Source organism: Aspergillus versicolor (assembly GCF_001890125.1).
Source record: "Aspergillus versicolor CBS 583.65 unplaced genomic scaffold ASPVEscaffold_5, whole genome shotgun sequence".
Classification (NCBI taxonomy): domain Eukaryota; kingdom Fungi; phylum Ascomycota; class Eurotiomycetes; order Eurotiales; family Aspergillaceae; genus Aspergillus; species Aspergillus versicolor.
The window spans coordinates 236,992-252,874 of record NW_024467528.1 but is presented as its reverse complement, the minus strand read 5'-3'; the positions used below and the strand labels follow the sequence as shown (position 1 = coordinate 252,874).

The window sequence follows — 15,883 nt, the reverse complement described above, 5'->3', positions numbered from 1 at the left end:
CCAGTCGCAGACCGGGTATAAGATGCGAACGATGCTGCGCTAACTTTATACAATGACCTTGAATTATCTGCTGACCATCTGTCGGCCCGCATCCCATCCTAGCATTGCCCCGAGTGCACTCTAAGCTCCGCCGAGCTGAGCCTCAGCTTACCGTCGAGTACACTCGCTTTTCCCCCCGACCCCTTTGCAGTACCTGCGCAGGCTGGTCAACCTTCCGCCAAGATGATGCAGTGGACATCACTTGTCCAGAAAGCGCAGTCCTTCATCGACCCGGCCAATTTCAATATCTCGAACCTCACCTCGTCCTCCGACCGAAACCCGTCAAAAGCATCCCTATTCCGCCAGCAATTCCGCCTTCCCGACTCCCAGAACCCTCTACAAGAAATCACAGCAGAACTTATACTCCCCGTATCGTCTTCAGCGCCGGCCACCCAATCCCGGAATGTTGACCGTGGCGGAAACAGATATGCCGGTAGGCTGCATTTGAGTGAGCGGTTCATCTGCTTCTCGACCCAACCTACTAGCTTTGTCCCATCGTCAAGTCTCAGCGCCTCGACCCATTGGGCCGGCCAGACCAATGGCACTGGACCATCGGGCAATGGGTTCACAATCCCTCTGTGTTCTATCCGCCGGGTGGAACGATTGAATAGTCTTAGCCATATCTTCTCTCTCGCATTAACGACCTGGAACGGAGCACTGAGCAAACAGCAGGCACCCGGGTTTGCTCCGCAGAGATTCACCATCGAACTGGTCGGAAGCAGGCAGGCCTGCGAGCGGTTTTGCGATAGCTTGAAGAAGAATCTCCGCGACTCCATGAAAGAGATTGAGAATCTGCGGTCGGTGGTGAATGGTTGCTATTCAGAATATTTGCTCTCCGGCGCCAAAGCGAAGAGTCAGACAGCCGATGGCGTTGAAACAAGACCGCCTCCCGACGCTGGGTTAGGAATGCTCTTCCGCTACCCGGGAGACGCCCGTAAACTCAGGGATCGGAGTAAGATGAGACTTTGGGGAGAGTATTTTAGAGGTATGGTACATGCGTACATCCCCCATGGCCGTCAACTAAACATTTGCAGAAAACGGACGGAATGCTATGTTGATACGGCAGCCCACCTTCCACAAACTCATTCGTGTTGGTCTTCCCAACCGGCTTCGTGGTGAGATATGGGAGGTGGCGTCTGGCTCCCTAAACCTGCGCCTGAGGTCGCCCAAGCTATACGAGCAGACCCTCGCCAAGTTCGAAGGTCAAGATTCCTTGGCGATTGATGAGATTGAGAAGGACTTGAATCGCAGTTTACCTGAGTATGCCGGCTTCCAGAGCGAAGAGGGCATAGGTCGCCTTCGGAGAGTCCTTACTGCGTACAGTTGGACGAATGCTGAAATCGGCTACTGCCAAGCGATGAACATTGTTGTTGCAGCTCTATTGATGTAGGTTGCTGAGTCTCATTGATAGGTTTGGTGCTAACCCTACTAGATATATGTCGGAGGCACAAGCCTTTTTCCTGCTATCTGTTCTATGTGACCGCCTAGTTCCAGGATATTATTCGACCACTATGTACGGGACGTTACTTGACCAGAAGGTGTTTGAGTCTCTTGTAGAGAAGACCATGCCGATTCTCTGGGAGCATCTCGGCAAATCTGATGTTCAGCTGTCTGTTGTTTCCCTTCCCTGGTTCCTTTCTCTATACATCAACTCCATGCCTCTGGTCTTTGCCTTTCGAGTGCTCGATGTGTTCTTCTTAGAGGGACCAAAGGTTCTCTTCCAGGTTGGGTTAGCTATCCTTCGAATTAACGGAGAGGAGCTTCTGGATGTCCAGGATGACGGCTCCTTTATTTCCGTTCTCAAGTCGTACTTCTCTCGTCTCGATGAGTCGGCCCATCCGCGATCGGAGAATCCCAAGCTTCGGGCTATCACTCGATTTCAAGAGTTGATGGTAGTGGCTTTCAAAGAATTCGCCCAGATTACCCATCAAGAAGTTACCGAGCAGCGCGAGAAGCACAAAGACGCCGTTTTGGACAATATCGAAAACTTCGCCAAGCGCACATCTATCCGTAACCTTGGCCCCGATAGCAAGAAGTTGAACCTAGACGACCTAGGTGCGATTTATGACCGCTATTATGAGGTCTTATACGACTACCAGCAGAGGCAAAAGATGATTGAAGAGGAGCAGAAGCGACAGGAGAGAAAGAAATCCGAACGCGTCTCCGTAATCGGTCCCTCGCTGGACCGTGAGGTTGGCCGTGTCGGCCTTGGCCCTAGCCCAACTCACATGGACTACGATGCATTCCGAGAATTCCTTGCTGCTACCGCTAAGTGGGCTATAGCTGATTCCCCCGGACCCTCTCGGAAAGAGTCGAACGCAGATTCATACACGGGCAGCTTCAGAGGATTTGGGCGATCACCAGCCGGGAACAGCAGGCCAGCGCCGGCAGATCATGAGTTCATCCAACGCCTCTTCCGGAAATGGGCGTCTGATCCAGCCGATGGGTTGAGCTTGCAGGATGTTGTCAACGGCATTGCACGCCTCAAAGGGCCACGCGACATTATGAACAACATCAGTTACTTTTTTGACCTGTATGACGATAGCGGCGATGGCAAGGTTGATAGAGAGGGTATTCTTCGCATGTCGGAAGCATTACTCTTCCTCTCCCGTCGGGGATTTGACGGGGCTATTACTCCGAGCCAGAGTGTGGAAGAATTAGTCCCTGGCAGAGACGGCGTGGAACAAGAGAAGCTCAGCACCGGTGAACGGTTCTTGGGCAGCGTCAGCTCTTTCATACGCCGCTGTTTTGAATATGCCGATCCTACCAAGACTGGCGCGGAGGACAAGAAGACAGCAGAGGCCACCGAGAAACTTGACTCCTTTAGTATTGGGGATGATGATGATGATGACGAAGATCTGATTGATGTTGGTGAAGACGTGAAATCCAAGTCGTCTACCCCAACTCCAGAGACCAAATCGCCGGAGACAAGCAGTGACCAACCGGCGGACAATACGAAGCATACCCGAAGTGCGTCCGAGTCTGCCAACCCTGCCCTAGACCCGAACAACCCGCTGCACATTACGCTTCCTACGTTCCGAATGGTTGTTTTAGCCGACGAGCTACTGGAGCAGTTCTTCGACTCCTACTTCCCCCAGTCGTTCCGTCTTTCCCAGCAAGCAACAACGGCCGCGCAACTCCCATCGCTTTCCTCCAACCTTACAACCTTCTCTAACCTTGGTGCTGCTAAGCCCCAGCTTGCCGCTTCAGGTGCTACAGTCGCCGGGGCCTCGGGCGGTATCGTGCCACCTAATAGAGGTCTGCGCGGAGTCCTCGATAACATCGTGACGGATGGCATCCGCATGGCGGCCGAGGTGAAGAAGCGAATGGACGAAGCTCAGCGCGACCTAGAACGCAACGCGCTTAACCGAGATGAGGAGGACGAGGAAGACGACGATGACGATGTCATGCCGCCCGGCGCGACCGCCCCGCCGATGGTTGGCGGTATCTCCTCCTGGGGCGCAGGGGCATATGGAGCCGATCCGGAGCGCCGTAGCGTGCGGGAAGCGGATCGTGATCTCTTGGAGGGTGCGGAGGTGGTCAACATCCGCGGCCGTGAAGACGCATCTTCGTCGCTGCTGGACGATAAAGAACCGCACCACGAGAGCGCTCAGCGTGCCGACTCGGGGCGAGATGATAAAGTTGTCAGCAAGGTTGTCGAGTTTGAGTCATGATCGCTCATCCTGTCTTTACCCTACTCCACGAACCGATTGTTCTGTTTACTACAAGATTCCAGAATAGCGCTTGTTATTTACTTAGATAGTTCCCTGGAAGATAATGTACCATTCATCTATGCTTGTGAATCGAATCTGTAGAGCACGAAGTACATCGAACGCCGTAGACTGCCCCTCAACACTCAACAAGCACGACATCGCCCTCCACAGAACTCCGACGTCTTGACAAGTGGAGGATCTCGCATTCTTACTCCGTTTCCAGCAGCCCAGCCCGTCCTCCGTCCGTCCCCACAGTCGCTCGCCCAATGAAACATCCAGCACATCCTCGCCGGGGCCCAGACTCGGGAGGCATCCCGGTCACTGGAGCGGAGAGTCATCTCCAGCCCTCTCCTCACTGGACAACGGACGCCCAGCTCCGTGTTGTGAAGCCATCAGCTCGCCTTTTCCGCTTTCCCGCCCTCCTTCCCTTTCTTCCCCTCATGAGGGGGTGGTGGTTTCTGTGCGTGGTTTCTGGTGAGGGGTCTATCTGTCGTTCGCGTGGAGAATTATTCACTGTCTCGTCGAGGGGAGGAAGGAGGGGAGAGGAGAGGAGAGACCTGGACCAGGAGATATAGATCGAGTACTTTATAATATATAACACCCCCCCGAGAACCTTGGTAGCAATCAATTCCCCCAAGTTCCTCTCCCAAAGCTATCCTTCCACCAATCACATACCTAAATCGTTCTATCAAAATGGCCGCTCCCTCCCTCCACCCGCTCGTCGACAACGGCGTCTCGCAAGGAAAAGCCAACTTCCCAGGCGGGAACCTCTACTGCCACTGCCCCTCCAACAAAGTCACCGTCAAGCTCACCTCGGACGTCCTCCACAACCACGCCTGCGGGTGCTCCAAGTGCTGGAAGCCCGCGGGCTCGCTCTTCTCCGTCGTCGGCGTGGTGCCTACCTCTGCGCTGTCTGTTACTGCGAACAACGACAAGCTGTCTATTGTTGACAAGAGTGCGCCGATCCAGCGCTATGCTTGCACTGGGTGTGGCGTGCACCTGTTTGGTCGGATTGAGGTCGACCACCCGTTCAAGGGATTGGACTTTGTGCATGTTGAGCTGAGTGAGGGGAAGGGTAAGGAGGGGTGGCAGGGCGTGCAATTCGCGGGCTTTGTGTCCAGTCTTATTGGGCAGGGGTTGGATCCGGAGGTTGTTCCCGGTGTGCGTGAGAGATTGGGCAAGTTGGGTCTGCAGAGTTATGATGCCCTTAGCCCGCCGCTGATGGATGCTATTGCGACGTATACTGCGAAGAAGGAGGGGGTTGTGTTTAAGCCCTCCCTTTAGATTATGATGTGATGATGATGATGACGGCGATGTTGGTTGTTTATTACTGGTGAGGGGTAAAATGTTATAACAAGGGTTTATGTTATGTCTCCAAGAGACGGGGAGTATCCTGTATTATAGCAAATGAAAGCATTCTACAGGGAATTTTATTTCTGTTGCTCTGTGCATTGGCTTGTATAAGCTTCGTATAGCCACAACTTCGCTCAGCTCTTGGAGATAACGGAGGGATATTTAGCACGAGGGCTGTCCAAGAAAGATGTCCTTGCAGCTACGAGATAAAATAGACAAGGTAGAGCTAGTCATTGAGCGAAGCATAGTATGTACAATGCGAGCATGTCGCAACTCAGAGTCATTCGTGAAACATAACACGCCAAAAGCGTAAACAAGATGGGTATAGGTAAGGTGTCCAAAATGGAAGCAAATGCATGTAGACCGCAGGCATGTGCCTGCTTATTGTCCGTTGTAATGTCGTGTAAATAGATGAGTAGTCGTGATCAGAGCAGAAACCAAAAGCGAAATACAAGTCTAAGTAATTTTGGAACGCGGGAAGGTTCAAAGATTATAAAGAAGTAGACAAAAGTTCGTTAATCCTTTGATCCTTCGTTTTCGATTAGTTCGAGCACAAGCAGGTTCCGCGGGTGGTCAGGGTGCTGCATGCAGATCTTGACTGTGCGGCCGTGGTTGGCCAAGGTGGCTCCGTTGGATGAGCCGCTGGAGAGGTTGACAGTGTCACCAGAATTCGTGGGGATGCTATTTGCCCCAGAACCAGGGAAACGGCTGCCATCGTCAAGACAGACAACGTTGTGGCCGGGGATAACCTGCCGTAGACGTCCGTTCATGGCATTGCGGACTTCGACAAAGTCCTCGTTGAAGAGAATGAGGAACTTGCCGTACAGACAGGCGGAGTGTGCGCGCCCGACAAACTCCAACACCACACTGCGCGATACGTCACCGTGCTGGTTGACGTAGACGGCACACTCGGTGTATGTGACAAGGAACTCTGCGTCACTGAGACGGAACATGCCCAGCGGCCGCAGACCAGTGATTCGGCGGGAAATCTCGTTGAGCTGTGTTTGAGCTTCCTGCGCCTCGGTGCGGAATTCCGGGACAGACCAGGTCTGCTTCTTGTCCAGGGTGAGAATTTCGATTCCCTTTTGGGTCGAGATTGCGAGCGATGAATGGAACAGATTCATCCCGTAACTCTCCGCAGGGATATAGAACTCGTCGAACTCGCGGAAAAATTCAGTCTGCGAGCGTCGGGAGCTGAAGAATCGACTGCGGCTCGTTGCTGACTTTTGCAAGACCGGCTCGAGAATCTACTCCGTGTTAACAAATGGCAGCCAACGTCGCCAGGGGGCTAAACAAACCTTGAAGGTCGACGACAGACCGTCCCGTTTCTTGTACATAACTAGGGTACGGTCTTTCATGTGCCCTGCCGCGAAGAAGCCCACTTCACGATTTCCGGAGAGCTTCTGCGGTGCTCGCCGGGCGGAGTCACTTGTTGTCTGGTTATTCACGCCGCTCGCTGGGCAGACAACATCAAGGTGGTATGCGATCAGCGACCTGTCCGCAATTAAGAGGAAGACGTTAAACTCTTCAATAACGGCGATTTGAGTCACCCGTGGCATGGCAATAGCCTATATTCGTTAGTAACATGTTCAAGTGGATATTTTTGTCGTCAACTTACCCGAGACCAGCCTCGGGGGTCATTGTACTCCGAGATGTAGACCCCATAATCAGTCCCGATCGCGCACATTTTGCGGCCGGCGGGCTGTTCAAATACAGTGGCACAATGGACCGCAGCGCGACAGATAGGAGACGGTCTAGAAGACAAGGGGTGGTTCTTTTCAACCTCCCTAACTGCGCGATCGAGCGGCGTGCCCTTGATAACCGCACCGCTGGGTGGTAGAGAGCTATCGGAGCTGGCAAAGGCCGTGTCAGATAGAACGCGGAGACGGAAAGGCTCTGCATTCTGGGCGTACAAAGACGCGGCATGCTTTGTTTTGGCTTCGGTGATCTTATCGCACCAGTCCCTTCGGTTTTGAGGGGACGGCGCGTATAAGATGTACGTTTCATTGAGCCCAAGATGCTTGACCTTGAATGGGTATAGAACCTTGTCGTCTTTGGAATTTTCAAGCACCGTGGTGGGGACGAATGACTTGCCTGATGTGTCTGTGTTGGTGTGTGCAAGAGCGCCAGGCTGAGCTCCTGGAGCTGCCGCGACCACACCTCTGACAGCTGATTTCACGACAGGTTCTTCATGGGTGCTCTCCAGTACCAAGAGATCCATCGGAATGGGCAACTTGGATACATCATAACTCTCATATTTGACCGCCCGGGTGGTGTCCTTCGTAATGGACAACTTGGCCAGTACAAGGAAATGGTCGAAGAGAATTGCATGGGTATCAACCAAAAACCGCGTCCGGTAGCCTGGTCGCTGCAAGTCGCCACGGTAGACGACCTCTCGGCCCAGGAAGTCCAGGTTTAGCTCGACGCGCTTTCTCATATCGGGTCGTAGTTGGAGCTTCGTGGCTAATTCCCGCAGGTCAACCTTCTTGCCCATCTCGCCGACCTTGTTGTCGCACTCCAATGCGACGATTTTGATTTCCTCAATGGCTTGGGCTAGATTGGTCTTTTCTTCGGAGTCCTTGAGCATATTGCGGTGGACAGTGGACAGGAGTAGGGTGTATCGCTGAATTCGAGTAATAGGAGCCTTCAGGAAAGTATCCCAGCTAAGACGGTTAGAGAGTTTGTGATCGCGAGCTGTGCTGAGGAACTGACGGAAAACAACGTTCCTCTCGGCTTCTTTGCGAATCAAGTAGTTTGCGTGAGGGAATGTTTCGGCATAACTGATATACACGGCCTTGGCTTTGCGGATCCATTCTCGGAAGATATCACTGAACCCAGCAATAAACGGACCCTGTTCTTTCTGACGATACTTCAGCTGCGCCAGGAGATAATCCTCATTAACCCTTTTCACAGCGTCTACCTTTCCAAAGACGTCGTGGAGGAACTTGCTTGCGCGCTTCGGCGGGATGATCGACGGCTCCGAGTGGGCAAGGCGATCACGGTAGAGCTCTCGCAGGACATCAAGTTGGCCTATGAAGGAATCCTCGGTGGTGACAATCTCGTGCAGATTGTTCTGCCGGTCAATCTCCTTCTTCGGGTGTCCCTCCAGGATTTCTTTTGAAACCTTGTAAAACGTGACCCAGTCCTCCACCTTCTTCTCCGGCTCCATAAGCTGTGCTCTCAGATTCACCTTTCTGAGAGTTCGCATGCAGTGATGCGAGTAACAGCGCCCAACAACCTCGCCCTCGGTCTCCTGCTCATGCAGCACAGGAGAGTAGCACCCGGTGCCGGTGACCTGGAATAGCACGCCGGACATTGTTCCATGGCCGAACTTGACCCATTCTTCGTCCTTGACGAGTGCTCCCTGGTCGAGCATGTTCTGGACAACGCGCGCAGCGAGGGTCTCGGCATCCGCGATGTTCATCGTCGGGACCTTGTGTGTAAACAAGGCTACTATCGCATCAACGACGGCATGTTCTTTGAGGTCCGTCTCATCCTCCGCCAAATCTCTAATCCAAGCAAGGACAGTACTAAGAGCCCAGGGTTCCTCGCAGCGACGGAAGTCCTCCGAAGACAGCTTGGCCGGATGGAACTTCTTGCGGCGGCCGGCGGGGATTATAGGGAGGTCAAGGGGAATCGCAGCAGCCGCAGTGTCCATAGACGGGTCTAACTTCAACAAGCCCTGCCGCAGCATTTCCTGCTGCTGTCTGTATTTCGCCTTGTCCGCATCGGTCTTGGACCTGATTGGCGGGTCAGCACGAGGTCCAATGGGATGAGTCGTCAAAGATGTAGATCGGGAGAACTGGGTGGGGCTGGGCGCAGTCGCTGAATATGCGTCCGGGGAAGGTGCAGGGATGTAGGAGGGTGAATACTGTGGCATGTCTCCTGAGTCCTGGTATCGGTATGTGCCGGCTGGAAGGAGGTGGGGTATCAATGTTGCGTTATCGACGGGTTCCTGGGGAGGCGGGGGGAGTGGCCGCATTCCTGGGTGGAAGAACAGATCCCCAGGTTCGTTCTCACCGAAAGAGCCTTCACTCTCGGAGTGGTGCGACTGCCTGCGGTGCGACAATGAGCCATCTGTTTCGTCTCCGTAATCGAAACTCATCCGACGGTTATGCGCGCTGGGTTCTGATAGGCCGCCAGTGCCTCCCGCATCGACTCGTGCGCTAGACGGCAGCTGAGGAAATGGGAACGCGTAGCCATCTTCCATAGGGGGGTAGTCATATTCGTCAGAGTACTCCGCGCGCTCTTCGCCCGAGGCATTGGAGCTGTGCCGGGAGCCAGAGGTTGTGACCGGATGATTGCCAGCGTAATCGGAGTTTTCGCCATAAGGACTAATTCGCGGCGCGGTGTCGTCGTGCGAAGGATGTCTCGAGTAGCTCTCGCCGCCATGTGGAGGATACCACTCTGCACGAGTAGTTTGCGCCGGCGAGGAGGCCGAAACGGAGGACCGCTTGGGGAGGTTGGCGGTCGTCGGCGCGGTTGATTCCCGTCGTGTCCGCTCTTGCAGCCGCTCGGCTTGAGCGCGCTCCTCCTCGTCAGCCATCCGCAACCAAGCCACTCCGGCCTCTGCCTCGGCGTCACTATCGTCGCTGTACGCATCGTAGTTTACATACTGCCCGGTGGCCATCGCTACACTTCCATTCGTATGGGTGTGCCTTTCATCCGGAGAGAGATGGACAAGATCTGAGCCAGAGGGATGACCCGAGTCCGTTGAACCTGATCGGTCACCCTGGGTATGTATGTCGATATGAGATGGCCTTTGAGTAGGCTGATAATCGTTGCTCCACTGATTCTCCGGGATGGCAGCCTGGACTTGATTAACGAGATCAGCGTAGCCTTGATTGCCAGCTGCACCGTTCGTATATCCACTGGATTGGTTGCCTTCGTCAGTTTCAACTGGGGGGCCCGGAAGAGGACGTGCCTGGGGGTGTCGCGTCAACGTGTCCGTTCTCCGGGGCGGTTGACCTTGGTGAAGCGGTGGCGTAGGAAGCGACCGCCCTGACAGACGGAGTGGGCTATACGGCTTGTCGTAGTTGTCGCCGGATTGATGGGCTGGCGGCGCGGGAGGCTCTTCTTCCACTGGCGGTGTCCAGCCGGCATCTGACAGGCGAGACGGATGGGAGATGTGCGAGGGAATTGGGACTCCTCCGGCGTAGGTACGTGAATTATACGAGGTCATACTGGACAGCGACCCACCAGACGTATATGCGGTGCTTGGTGTGGTTGGAGAGGCGAGACTATAGGACGAAGTACCAGTGGAGGACTGGCTGGAATGCTGTGCTTGAAATCCAAACTGCGTGGCCGGCGAAGCGCTGGAGTATGGCGGGATGGGACGGCTTCCGTAGGGGTGATCGGGTCCGCGAGGCGGAGGTGGAGGGGGCAACGAAGGGTGTGACGAGCCGTACGGGTTAGGCGAAAGAGGTGTTTGCGCGAAACTCATGCTCGGCTGGCGCTGTATTGTGGGAGATCCAAGAGTGCCGATGTTCGTCGCCTGGTAAGCGGCGGGGTTATACGGTTGATGGGTCGGAGATGTACTGCTGTTGTTGCGGTAGGAGGTAGAAGAGGAGTATGAGAGTGGGGAATATCCGGTATTTTGCTGCGAAGCGGAGGCAGGCAAGGCATACTGTTGCGGATTGTATGAGGTTTGCGTCGGTGACATCGGGTTCACAGACGAAGTATACTGGTATTGAGGGTAGCCGGACTGTGTCTGGGCGCGGGCTCGGGGCGGCGAGCTGGCCGAGGGGATTTGGGAGTATCGGGGGTCAGCGTAGTCGTCGCGCACAGCAGCAGCTAGGCTGTGAGTTCCTGGATGCTCGCCGGAACCTGCATGTCCGTATCGGTGGGTTGTCTCCACGGGCCTCAGGTTGTGGGCGGACGGAGGAGCAAAAAGACTCGCGTCATCCCCCGCGTCGTAACTTGGCATTCTCCGGAGCGGCGGGTTGGTGGAGGGAGGGGAGTAGGCCTCATAGGACTGCTGGTCCCCGGGCTGGCCGTAGTAGTGGTTGCCATTGTGATAATTCGCCATACTGCAAAGGGACCATCGGCGTGGTGGGAGAAGTGAGATGTCAGAAGGGGACGAGTCGGTCGCAGGAGCACTGGCTCATGTCTCACTCCAGGGCGAGGTCGGAGGCGGAAAGGAAACAAACGGAGGAGGATTCCGACTAAGCGAGAGACAATGAAGGCAGAATAAAGAATAAAGAAGAAGCCACGAACAAACAATAACAGAAGCAGAACAGACCAAGGCACACGAGGGCGATGGGGAAGTCAGAGAGCGGAAGACGCAGACGAAGATGAGGTGGAGGTGGTCTGTGTCCCAAAGGGCCGATTCAGCCTCATCGCATCGCACGTGGTCAGGACGGTGGGATGGATCATGGATCACTGGGGAATATGGCACAGAATGATGCCAGGAGATGGCAAGACTGATAAAGACAGCTCGGAGAGAACTGCTGAGTGCTTACGAGGTTGAATCTCCTGGAGACGGTGTGGCTGTGAAACTGTCGCTTATGCCATTGCCCATCGCCCATCGCCCAAGATGGCAGTGCTCCAAATGCTCTTATTCAGCACCACCATCGCTGTTCGATCCTGGTTTTACTGATGATGCAATTGTTTCGACCCCTATAGTGTATACTAATATAGTAACGCAAAAAGAGTACCTGTACAGTGCCTGGCTGACTTCCATGGTTCATTGCGGCCCCATAAGGCAGCAAAAATTCGGTGTAGTCGTTAAATAAACCAGTGCATCCTCGGCAGCCATTCAGATCAGCAGGCAGAGTCGTAAAATATATTGTTGAAGATCCTGCTATACGCAGTACTTGATAAACTTGCGTGTTTGGCGATTGTACTCTGCATAATATCATAATATATACTGACAGCTTAGTGACATCATCGGCACTTCTGCAGAAAGTGAATAAGTACAGCTTCTGCTGGTCATTAGTGTGTAGTTTATTTAAGTCTATCGCCATGGCAAAACGCACCATTGACTTTTTTTACAAACGAGTCTCTCCTCCCCAGAGCAAGAAGCCGAAAACAGAAGAGACGCTGTCCTTCACCCACCACCCCAGCTATCCGCATCCCATCGCAGCTCTACCCCCGTCCATCGCCAACCCCCTCGCCAGTATCAGGGACGTACAGCCCGGGAAAATAACTAACCAGCCCCATCTCGACCTCCTCTATTTCCACCCACTTATTCCATCTCCAACTGCCCGCGACCTGTTCCAGTTCCTGCGCCGCGAGCTCCCGTTCTACAGAGTCCAATACACAATCCGTCGCGGGGGCCAACCCACCCAGATCAACACTCCCCGCTTCACCACCGTCTTTGGGATCGACGCAACATCGCAGTTCATTCCCCCAAATATAAATACAAGTACAGATACAGATGCAACTGCACCCTCAATCCCAGTCGACTCAAAAACCCACCACCCCATCTCCCCTGCAAAATACCAATATACCCCTCGCCCAATTCCTCAATGCCTCGACACCCTCCGCCACCATGTCGAAGCCGCCGTCGGTGACGGTTCAACTTATAATTTCTGTCTAGTGAACTATTACGCCTCAGGCGATGACAGCATCGCCTATCACTCGGACGACGAGCGCTTCCTAGGCGCGAACCCGTCCATCGCATCCATCTCGCTTGGCGCGCAGCGTGACTTTCTCATGAGACATAAACCGGCACAAACGGCTGGAGCTGGAGCTGGAGCTGGTAGTCAGCAGCCCGTGAAGTTTGGGCTGGGGTCAGGAGATATGGTTGTGATGCGTGGGGAGACGCAGGCGAATTGGCTGCATAGTATTCCGAAGCGGAAGGGGAGCGAGGCGCGGATGGGGAGGATTAATATTACATTCCGCAAGGCGGTTGTATCTGGGGGGACGGATAATTATTATACTTATAATGTTGGGAGGGGGCCTGTTTATCGCTGGGATGAACGGGAGGGGAAGATGTGTCAAGCTGGTGGTACATAGTGATGTATCACCGAGTACGAACAGCACCAAGCCGAGATGTTTGAAGAGCAAACAACAACGAACAATCCAGTCCCAAATTAAGCCAAGCTGGGCCAAATTAACCGCCATATCCCTCGGCAGAATACATTCCCTTGTACTTATTCACCCGACCAGTCTGCTTTCTCCATCAAATGCGGGGAGAGCCCTAACAATTCGACTATTCCGGTCAATCACCGGCGGTTCTGCCGATCACCCAGGCTCTGAGATCGCTCGGAGAAAACGTCATTAATATTGTCCTCGTTACTGGACTCGCCTGGCTTGCCGAGCTTCATCCCGCAGGAGAAGATGCAGTCTAGCTAATACCCGGCTGGGCTTCGCGTGGTATGATAAAGGCAGTGAGGGGGAATGTATAAATAGTGTAGAAACTACCGAACCGATGCTTTCATTTTCAGTCCCAGGACCCAAAACCTCTCTAGACAGAAGAAATCAATAAAAAAACAGCACAATGAAACTCACCTCCATCACCGGGCTCCTAGCCCTCCCAATGTCTACCCTCGCCCTTGCCCTCCCCTCTTTTCCATCAACCCACCTCTCCAAAAAGGCAGACGAGACAAAGGCCGGCTACCTGGCCGTCTACTGGACAACCGAAGATGAGAGTGTGTATTTCGCACTGAGCTCCAACGACGATGCATTGGGGTTTGAGGCTCTCAACGGTGGGAAAGCAGTTGTCTCCCCGACACTCGGCACCAAGGCGATCCGGGATACCACGATTGTGCGTGGTGAGGGCGATGACGAGGGCAAGTATTATATCATTGGGACGGACTTGGATATTGACACTGTAAGTATTCTATTATCTTGCCTACTGTGGTTTATGTGGGCTATGGCTAACTGTGTTAGACGAACTGGGATGCCGCGACACGGAATGGATCCAGGGCACTATTCGTCTGGGAGAGCACGGACTTGATTAACTGGACCGATGAGCGGCTGGTTACAGTTGAGGGTGAGACAGCAGGGATGGCATGGGCACCCGACGCGATCTGGGATGCGGACAAGGGACAGTATTTCGTCCACTGGGCGGCGCAATTGGTACGTCTAATCGTTCCCTATATGATATTTCCATGGCGTGTCTAATTTGATATAGTACGCCGAAGACGACCCCAGCCACAGCGGCGACCCAGTCCTAACCAACAGCCTGCGCTACGCATACACGAGCGACTTCCGCACCTTCACGGAACCCCAGACATACATTTCGCTTGGAAACGAGTCTGCTATTGATCTGAGTTTCCTGAAGGTCGACGAGACCACGCTGACTCGCTACTACGTCGACGGCGCGACAACGAGTCCCATACAGGATATCAGCAAGGACGGGATCCTGGGCGATTGGACTCCGCTTGATGGCACGATCGAGGATAGTGCTAGCTTCGAGGCACCCTACCCGATCTGGGATAATGTGGAAGAGGGCAAGGCTTATCTGTTCTGTGACCGCGTGGGCGATAACCCTGGGGTTGTGGCTTGGGAATCGAGTGATGTCACGTCTGGGAACTGGGCGAGGAATGACCAGCATGATTTGACTTTCATGCGCCATTTGTCTGTCCTGGCTGTGACGCAGGAGCAGTATGATGCGTTGGCGGCTTTGTAAATGGATACCTACACAATGGACTGACTGGTTGGAACTAAATCCCATTTGATTCTGGTGCGGTCATAGAAGATTTCCATACCCTCTCCCTTTTAATCCAGACAACTTGACAAGAATGCATCAACAGACATAATAGTAGAAACAGGCTTGGGAAGGCTATAACAAAATATCTAGCAGTCTGCCCCCTGGATAATAGCACCCCAACCATCAGAGCTATACAGACGCCCTCTATACCCACACTCTTGCTTAATCTTTTCGGCAACATCTGCCACAGTTCCCCAGCTCTTGAGTGGGTGGTCCTTGCCATCCTGCACGCATACTAGTTAGTGAACTAAACAATAACCCACGCAATAAGACTTCGCACGGCACTGGGTTCTTACATCGGAACAGACATATATACCCCCGCCATAGGAGCAACTGACACGGTTGCACTTCTCTGCTCTTGCGACAGGCTGACCATCGAGACCTCGAAGGTACTCGATCCCGTTAATAATGCTGTAGCCAGCGTAGGGTTCATCGATATCGCAGTCAATGGAATCAGTGCCCGCAATCACCTGGAAGAAGGAACTTAGCCGCTATTCCCATATGATATGATATCCTTGGCTAAACAGTCTTACCTGACTGGCAAAAGTACCGGAAAGAAACAAAGCTGACTGCCACTTCATCTTGATTTCGACTGGACTGAATTGAATTGAATGGCTGTGAGACTGATGAAGAGAAAAGCGATAACTGTGGTCTCAAATGTCTCTTTATATTGATAGCGGTCTCTTTTGCGGTCATAGATTTTCCATATCCACTTCCTTTAACTCAGGCAACCCAGGATCTCCAAGTCAAGCTATTTTCGGCAGCACATAACAAGCGTACTCGGGGTATATAACCCCTGCACTGACCAGTAGCTAGTTTGAAAATGTAACTCATGTTACCCGTCAAGTTGATCTCACTGGTTGATTCAATGAGCTCCAATATAGTATGTGGTACAGAGTACATCCTGCGCAAATAGCCTGCGAAAAATAAGTCGGCGGCCTCTTCATCGCCCTGGGAAGTCGTGTGAGGCCCCCTAAAGACATAGCTCAAGTTGCCGATCACGCAGCGGGTAGCGTTTCTGGAATAAGGAAACCGTGAGCTTAAAACAGTGATCGACTTTACGTCTAAATGTATAAAAAATAGCTGGGATTTGTACGTCTGACTGGCCCGTTGCTCAAAG

The 15,883-nt window shown here is 53.4% G+C and overlaps 6 protein-coding genes across 6 annotated transcripts; 4 read left to right on the top strand and 2 right to left on the bottom strand.

Moving 5' to 3' along the window:
* Positions 1-222: 222 nt before the first annotated feature.
* On the top strand, positions 223-3,713 carry ASPVEDRAFT_133255 (uncharacterized protein; the record flags this gene model as incomplete). Its single annotated transcript, XM_040807014.1, has 3 exons — positions 223-1,024; positions 1,074-1,425; positions 1,472-3,713. The coding sequence occupies 3 exons, from the start codon at positions 223-225 to the stop codon at positions 3,711-3,713; spliced, it is 3,396 nt and encodes a 1,131-aa protein (XP_040667889.1).
* A 366-nt stretch (positions 3,714-4,079) lies between these two features.
* On the top strand, positions 4,080-5,363 carry ASPVEDRAFT_656262 (uncharacterized protein). Its single transcript, XM_040815823.1, has one exon. The coding sequence runs from the start codon at positions 4,446-4,448 to the stop codon at positions 5,034-5,036; it is 591 nt and encodes a 196-aa protein (XP_040667888.1). The 5' UTR covers positions 4,080-4,445; the 3' UTR covers positions 5,037-5,363.
* Positions 5,364-5,620: 257 nt separating this feature from the next.
* Positions 5,621-11,133, bottom strand: ASPVEDRAFT_28739 (putative Rho guanyl nucleotide exchange factor; the record flags this gene model as incomplete). Its single annotated transcript, XM_040810147.1, has 3 exons — positions 5,621-6,352; positions 6,404-6,673; positions 6,724-11,133. 3 exons carry the CDS (start codon positions 11,131-11,133, stop codon positions 5,621-5,623), a joined length of 5,412 nt encoding a protein of 1,803 aa, XP_040667887.1.
* Positions 11,134-12,031: 898 nt separating this feature from the next.
* Positions 12,032-13,207, top strand: ASPVEDRAFT_41599 (alpha-ketoglutarate-dependent dioxygenase AlkB family protein). Its single transcript, XM_040812388.1, has one exon. The coding sequence runs from the start codon at positions 12,069-12,071 to the stop codon at positions 13,062-13,064; it is 996 nt and encodes a 331-aa protein (XP_040667886.1). The 5' UTR covers positions 12,032-12,068; the 3' UTR covers positions 13,065-13,207.
* A 380-nt stretch (positions 13,208-13,587) lies between these two features.
* On the top strand, positions 13,588-14,941 carry ASPVEDRAFT_41598 (glycoside hydrolase family 43 protein; the record flags this gene model as incomplete). The annotated part of the gene is made up of 3 exons (XM_040812387.1): positions 13,588-13,881; positions 13,941-14,129; positions 14,185-14,941. 3 exons carry the CDS (start codon positions 13,588-13,590, stop codon positions 14,680-14,682), a joined length of 981 nt encoding a protein of 326 aa, XP_040667885.1. The 3' UTR covers positions 14,683-14,941.
* On the bottom strand, positions 14,850-15,344 carry ASPVEDRAFT_28736 (uncharacterized protein; the record flags this gene model as incomplete). The annotated part of the gene is made up of 3 exons (XM_040810146.1): positions 14,850-14,987; positions 15,060-15,233; positions 15,297-15,344. The coding sequence occupies 3 exons, from the start codon at positions 15,342-15,344 to the stop codon at positions 14,850-14,852; spliced, it is 360 nt and encodes a 119-aa protein (XP_040667884.1).
* Positions 15,345-15,883: the final 539 nt, after the last annotated feature.